Source organism: Lactuca sativa, chromosome 9, assembly GCF_002870075.4.
Source record: "Lactuca sativa cultivar Salinas chromosome 9, Lsat_Salinas_v11, whole genome shotgun sequence".
Taxonomy (NCBI): Eukaryota; Viridiplantae; Streptophyta; class Magnoliopsida; order Asterales; family Asteraceae; genus Lactuca; species Lactuca sativa.
Genome location: NC_056631.2, coordinates 73,845,325 through 73,853,450, shown reverse-complemented (window position 1 = coordinate 73,853,450; position 8,126 = coordinate 73,845,325). Strand labels below are relative to the sequence as shown.

Genomic DNA, 8,126 nt, shown 5'->3' with positions numbered 1-8,126 from the left:
TGAAACAAATCAAAAATTGACAAGTGGATAATATTTATTTCAAAAATACCACAAAATGACAAGTGTCCAAACTCATGAGAAATTGACATGTGGCAAAAAAAACCTTCATTTATTAAGAAGGATGTCAAAATAATATCAATGATGTCAAATCTTGTGAAGACATATAATTATGATTTTAACGTTCACTTAGTTTGGGATATACAACATGACTCACTTGATAGGCTGATACGATATATATCTCTCATTTTTTAAAAAGTTTTTAATGTGATTTCTCGATCTAAACGGTTAAACACTATGTCAACTGTTACTAACTTGTTATCAACTAACGAGCTAGACGGTTAAACATTGTGTCTAATGTTACCAACTGAATAACCATAAACTATAACATAACTAATAACATTTTTGTTATATAATAACGAATTATTAACTATTTTATATACACATATTCTAATATACAAATAGGTATCAAACAAATAAACATATGTGATAATATAACTAATAATATATTAACTATTAACTATATAATAATATATTTCAAAATAAGATGAAGAGATAAAACGACATCATTAAAATATAACATTGACACCGTTATAAAAATGTTCAAAATTTTAAATTAATAATTGTCGTTTTTAAATCAATGAACTATAAATATAGATACAAAATAAAAAGAAAGTATCAAATTGGTACAAAATGTTTACCTTCAAAACTTCTATAGCTTTAGTCTTCTTTCTTTTACGTTCTCTTATTTCTTTTAATAATTTTTAATAGAAGGTGGTTCGTAGGAATCGTCTATTTATAGCCTAAATTCTTGCATGTCCGTACTTCTAAAAGTTTTAGTCACTTTAATTTTATTTTTAGCACGTATCCTTTGTATAGATTTTGCTCCAGACAAAGATAGTTGATAACAAAGAAAACGTACGGATATTCTCTCTGATCAGCACGAATATATTTCATTTTCATTATTTAGTTCCTTATTTTGATAATATTTATCTATTATCTTTACACATATATTACCATAAGTGCATTCATCTGTCCCCTCTCTCTCTCTCTCTCACATATATATATATATATATATATATATATATATATATATATATATATATATATATATATATATATATATATATATATGTGAGAGAGAGAGAGAGAGGGGACAGATGAATGCACTTATGGTAATGTATGTGTAAAGATAATAGATAAATATTATCAAAATAAGGAACTAAATAATGAATATATATATATATATATATATATATATATATATATATATATATATATATATATATATATATATATATATATATATATATATATATATATAAGTTTAATTGAGAAAAAAAAAAGGTTGAGAATGAGAGAATCATTCTCAACCAATCATTTATCTAACATGTTCAAATTAAAAAAGATGTGCGTGTCCATTTTCATTAAGGGTATCTTTGTAAATTAGCAACTTTTTTTACATAGAACTTGCCTGTTCGTTGTTATCAGTTTTCAATTTGATGATATCTTTAGCTCGTTTGAATCGGATATGAGGAATTCATTATCAAGATTATTTTCTTTATGTAACTCGTTAGCAATTATACGTATTCATTCCATTGATCGTGAAGTTTCGCATCTGTGTTTCAGTTTTATACTTCGTATTCAGTTTCCGATTTGATCAGGTATGTATATCGTTTGAATCGGATAGATCGGAGTTCATTATCAAGATTATTGCCTTTTATAATTTGTTTGGAATTACGCTTATTATCTTCATTTTGGAGTTGTTTCATCGGAGTTCATTATCAAGATTATCAAGTTTTGAATATGTATTGGAGTTATTTCATAAGATTTTTGTTAAGTAGTTTGAGATATTTATTTCGAATCGGAGCTGATTTAATTTTTAATCGGATATATCGTTGTAGTTTTTACGCTCTGTACTGAGAGAGATTGCTTAATTACATCATCCGATCATATATGATTTAAGTTTCTTTCAGATATTTTATACGTTGAGGTGAGATATATTCGAAATTAACCAGGTTTTCATCTTTACGACTTTTTTTGTGAGATATATTCGATATATTCGATATTAAGATTGTTTTTGTTTATTTATATAGATCATTTGGTGTATTATGTTGAATTCTAGTGTTATTGATGGTGATTTGTATTCTTCTATGAGCGAGAGTGAAGAAGAAGGTGTTGAGAACTCATTTTTCAAAGGTATCAGTTATTGAATTATGTTGTTGTTTTTAATTTTGTTGATTATCATTTATTTACATATGAATATGTTGATATGAATAATTGTTGTCTTATTCATATATGAATAAACGTGTGATAATTGTAATTTCGAATTTATTATTTTTTTCGTTTTATTCATATATGAATAAGTTATGTTTTAGTTTATATATTTTTGAATCCTCATGAATTTTATGTATTCATATATGAATGTTTTTTGTTTTATTTATATGAGTTTTATGTATTCATATATATATATATATATATATATATATATATATATATATATATATATATATATATATATATATATATATATATATATATATTATTGTTTTATTCATGCATTATTATTTTAGGTGGTGAATCTTCAAGTTCAGTACATGATGCACAATATTGTGATGATATAATTGGAGAACATGTATATAAGCCATATGTACCTGTTCAACTTATTCCATTTAAGGGTTTAATCTTCAAATCATTAAAGTTGGCTATCAAAATGTATTCTGAGTATGCTGAAATTGGTGGTTTTGATGTTAGACTGAGCACACAGTCAATGTTTGATAACAAGATTATAAAGAAGAAACATGTTATATGTAATCGTGGTGGTAAACAGAAAAAGAAATCTTGTGACACATTAGGTACAAGTGGTGTTAGGAGGAAACAAAATTCAAATTCAAGAGCTATTGTTTGTCAAGAAAAGATTATATTTGAATCTGTGTATGGAACTCCAGATTATAAAGTTTTTCAGTTTGATGAACTTCACAACCATCCACTTGAGAAGAGAGGCAATTTAAAAAAAGCGAGACAAATATCATATTCAGAAAAAGAGTTTATTGTGTGTGCTTCCACATCAAAAATAGGTCCAAGTATGGCTCATAAGTTGAGGGCAAGTTTGAGAGGTGGGTATGAGTTTGTAAAGCCAAAAGTAGTTGACTATAAAAATTTAAGGAGAGATATCAACAGGGTTATTGGTTATAAAGATGCCCAAATGATAGTAAACATAATGAATGACCGTCGAGCTCACTATCCAAATTACTCATTTGAGTTTAATCGTCAAGATGATGTTTTGGACTGTATGTTTTGGGCTGATGAAATGGAGAATGCATATTATGTTGAATTTGGTGATGTTATCTCGTTTGATGCGACTTTCCGAACAAACAAGTAAGTTATTTTATCTACTTTTGTTTATAGCTTATTCATATATGAATATTTTTATATTCACTTATTAATACATCAAAAATTGACTTTAATGAACATTTTTTTGTGTGTTAGGTATCAAATGCTTTTTGTTCCGTTTACTGCTATTGACCATCATAAAAAATCGGTTACTGTTGGATCTGGGTTGCTAAGCAATGAAAGCATTGAGTCTTACTCTTGGTTGCTTAAAGCATTTCTTAAAACTCATGGGAAAGAACCAACACTTGTTTTAACCGATCAAGATGCCACAATAAAACAAGCTGTTGAGAATGTGTTTCGTAATTCAAAGCACCGATTATGTATGTGACATATAATGAAAAAGTTGAAAAAAGGTATTATTTTAATATATTTCAAATATATTACTTATTAGTATATTCATTTATGAATATTGATTGTGATTTTACTTATTATTATTTATTCATTTATGAATATTTTTGTTTTAATACAGATATCATATGATTTATTTACTAACACAGACTTTAGAAAAAGGTTTTCGAAGCTTGTTTGGGACATTAATATCAGTTTTTGAGGTGAAGTGGGGTTTGCTTATGAAGGAATTCAATCTTGAAGACACAAGATGGTTTAAAGACATGTTTACAATACGTGATTCATGGATACCTGGATATTTTAGTGATATTCCAATGTGTGGTTTGATGAAGACTACATCGAGGTCAGAGAGTATGAATTCATTCTTTAATACATACTCAGAAAGTGGGAACTTACTTTTGAATTTCATGATGAATTACGACACTACCATTCAAAAGCAAAGGAATACTCAACGAGAGCTTGATAAGGCATCAAAGAAAGCATCATATAAAATGCAAACACCTCGAGAAATAGAACTGCAAGCATCAAAGGTTTATGCAAGTACATTATTTTTTGAGGTGCAAAAAGAAATATATAAAACATGTTTTTTCTATACATACTCATATGTTGGTATTGAAGATGGTTGGGAAGTTTACATTGTGCAGCACAACAACAGTAAAAGTGATTTTAAAAATGAATTTAAGGTAATTTTACTAGTTTTTTTTTATGAAAAATGTAATAATATTCATATATGAATATCAATATTTATATATGAATATCAATATTCATATATGAATATATGAATATATGAGTGTTGATATAAGTATTCTTATATGAATATAAATGTGTAAATTTTGTTTTTGTATCAGGTTGAAATAAAAGCTGAAGAGAAAGAAATAAATTGCAGTTTGAACATTTTAAGCGTATGAGTGCTTTATGCAGACATGCTTTTACAATAATGATGAGATGTGGTGTTAAAGAAATCCCTGAAAGGTACATTTTGAAGAGATGGAGAAAGGATGTGATATCAAGAAATTATCGTTTTAGTTCTGTTCAATCCGATTCAGGTGATTGTGAGAGTGTAAAGCTAGTCAATGATTCATATTATACTTTTGAATCATGTTTGGATATTGTAAGAGATGACAAAAAGAGATTGGCTTTGTTTGCTGAGAAACAACAAATGTTGTTGAAGGAATTTGATAGTGATTATATTTCTCCTGGATTGAAAAGCAAGACAGATGGTGAAGTCGTATGCAAGCTTTTGGGTGTTACTATTCCTATTCCAGAAGAGATTAATATTCATGTTCCTGAAGTTCAAAGCAATAAAGGTTCTGGAATCAAGAAAAGAATTCCAAGTGCAGGTGAAGTAGCATACAAAAATTCTAAAAAAGAACATAAAATGTGTTCAGGATGTGGAAAACGAGTTCCACACAATTTACGTACTTGTCCAGAAAGAGTTGGAGCTGCTAAATCAACAAAAGACAGTTAGGGATTTTTTAGTTTTTTTTTAATGTTTTTTGGTTTTATTTATTATGAATATATGCAGATAAAAATAATAAACAATAATATTCATGTATGAATAATACACATTTATATTGATATGGTAAATTGATATGTTGATATTTGTTTTTAAATTACTATAAAATAAGTTATATTGATATTGTAAATTATTCATAAATGAATACAAATATGTGAAATTTGTTATACTAATAAATAAGTAATATTCATATCTGAACTTTTTTATGTTAATATTTGAACTTTGTTATACTAACATAATAATTTAAAGTTATTCACAAATGAATATATCATATTCGTATTCATTTATGAATAAATAAAAATAAAGTTTGAAAATATTTGAATATAAAAAAATGACATAAATAAGCAAACTTGTTTCTACTAATAAGTTAGTTATATTCATATCTGAAATTTGTTATATTCATATATGAACTTTGTTATGCTGACATATCACTCCTAATTTAATCATAAATGAATATATCTTATTCATATTCATTAATGAATAAACATAAATAAACTTTGAAAGTATTTAAATATAAAAAAGTGACAGAAATAAGCGAAGTTGTTTCTATTACATAATCATTTAACACAAGATAATAAAAGCTGTTCATAAGCATTTCACAAAATATTAAAACGATGTTCAATAACATTTAACAAACCATTTAAAACTTGTTTCGCAGAATCATCTTACATGTACTTCAAATCCATTCATCTTCAACACAAACTATTCTATAGCATCACACTTCAACATTCTTTCGTCTTCACAAGCAATCATCAATATTCTTTTAACCTTTTTTGAATTGTTTGCATAGCCTTGTATGCATGATCAGTACGCACTTTGAATTCAACTTTTTGATATTTTTCAGCAAGATCCAACACCTTAGCCTTCAACATGTTAATTTCAGAAGTTAGCATTATGTGTGCATATCTTTGCCTGAGCTTCTCTAAAGTAGTTTACTGAACTGCACTTTCTTTATGAAGACCTGGTTTCCACTTTGAGAGTGGTTGTCCCATATAGGTTTCCATATGTCTCATTGCAAAGACCCCATAATCAACTTTGTTTTTAACTGTTCTCCATGACATTTCAAGTCTTTGGGGTTTGATACTTTCTTTTGAGATTGCATTTGCTCTTGGATGGTTTATTTCTTTAAAGTATCTTACAAACAAAATTTTCTGATCATTAAATAAAATAAAAGTTAGATATATAATAAATTGGTTCTTTTATGTTGTTGTGAATTGGGTACATACCAAAGGTTTCAATATTACTCCGTATTTCCCTTCATAATCCCCCTCAACTGCACTATTGTCTAGAATTTTAACTGATGGTTTCTTTAAGTTGAAGACAATCAGAAAAATGTGAGCACTTCTAACAATTGGAAAGAATACCTGTTTTTATGTATATAATGGTAAGTATTTTGTTGATAAAATATATATAAAAAATAATTTAATTAACATACCATGTCAATATCTTTTATGTTCAAGATTTTTTTGTACCCATTGGTACTCTCATGAAAGTTCTCCTTGAATTTTTCATACTTTCTTTCATCAGACAATGTTGAAGTTAGATAAGCAGTTTGTAACCAATATAATCATATGTGAATTTCAGTTGAATATATATAATTATGTTAAAGAATACATCATATTTGTATAATCATATGTGAATTTCAGTTGTAAAAAATATAATATTCATAAATGAGTACATCATATTGGTGTATTCATTTATCAATAAGGAAGGAATTAAGGGTAGAACAAAAACTTACAGAAACTCTAACTTTCAAGAAGAGTCTGTATGGTGAATTTCCAAAATCCCTTTCCAGTTCTTGGTGGTTAAGTAAATCAGACCAAGTGTCTAAAACTTCTCCAAAAATCTCTGTGTTTGCATATGGACTTTCCATAACTGCTCTTTCTGTGATATGACCATATTTTGTCTGGACAACCACATCTCTGCAAATATATAATCAAAATGTCATAGATTATTATCTATATAATAATCATATATGAATCTATATAAAATAAAGTTAATTACGATATATTGCCTTGTAAGTTGAACAACCATTCACAGACAATACTCTCCTGATGTGTTAGTTTGGGTTTTGTGTCTGTTATTCTACATTTGAAAGGTGATTTGAAAGCATCAGCAAACTTCTACTCTCTTGGTTGATCCAGGTCATGCTTTGATGGTCCTACTTCAGTAGGAATTGATATAGAGATTGGATTTGGATTAAGAACATTTTTCTTTGCTAATACGATAACAACCTTCTGATGGTCGTCTTTGATTTGTTTCTTTGTAAGTGGTTTTTTTTGGTGAATATTCATTAGATTTTATACTTGAAGTTTGATCTGAATCTTGACTGAGACCTAGACTAAAGCTTGGATGAGTATCTGCATGCCAGGAGATTTATCATATACATAGTTGTAAGTTAATTATAATATTTGAGTTTATATTTTGAAATGTTTATCCAAATTGTTACCTCCTTTATTTCCTTTTGTCTTGTCAGCTTTTTCTCCTGTCTTGTTTTCATTTTCTGACTTTTTCTTTCCTGAAAGATAAAGAACTTTGATTAAGTAATTCATATGTGAATAAGTAATGTATTCATTTATGAATAAGTAATGCATATCATTATTTATGAATAAGAAATATTAATTTTTTTATAATGTGTTATTTATTTGTGAATAATAAAACTTATTATATTCATTTATTAGTGATTCAACTATTTACCTTTATCTTCTGCATTTCCTTTCTCAGTTTCTGTATGTTTATCTTCACCTCCATCTTTTGTGTTCTTCTCTTCTGTTCCTCCTTTATTTCTATCTTGAGAGTTTTCCTTGCCTGAAACATATACATCATATATGAATATTTTTTATTTTTTATTCATTTATATACTGTATTATTC

The 8,126-nt window shown here is 27.1% G+C and overlaps 2 protein-coding genes across 2 annotated transcripts; both read left to right on the top strand.

The window, feature by feature from the left end:
• Positions 1–1,157: 1,157 nt before the first annotated feature.
• Positions 1,158–4,646, top strand: LOC111901656 (protein FAR1-RELATED SEQUENCE 5-like). The gene is made up of 8 exons (XM_052767719.1): positions 1,158–1,172; positions 1,575–1,661; positions 2,094–2,196; positions 2,571–3,375; positions 3,487–3,689; positions 3,734–3,743; positions 3,860–4,268; positions 4,587–4,646. The coding sequence occupies exons 1-8, from the start codon at positions 1,158–1,160 to the stop codon at positions 4,644–4,646; spliced, it is 1,692 nt and encodes a 563-aa protein (XP_052623679.1).
• A 29-nt stretch (positions 4,647–4,675) lies between these two features.
• Positions 4,676–5,206, top strand: LOC111901655 (uncharacterized). The gene has a single exon (XM_023897541.1). It carries the CDS (start codon positions 4,676–4,678, stop codon positions 5,204–5,206), a length of 531 nt encoding a protein of 176 aa, XP_023753309.1.
• Positions 5,207–8,126: the final 2,920 nt, after the last annotated feature.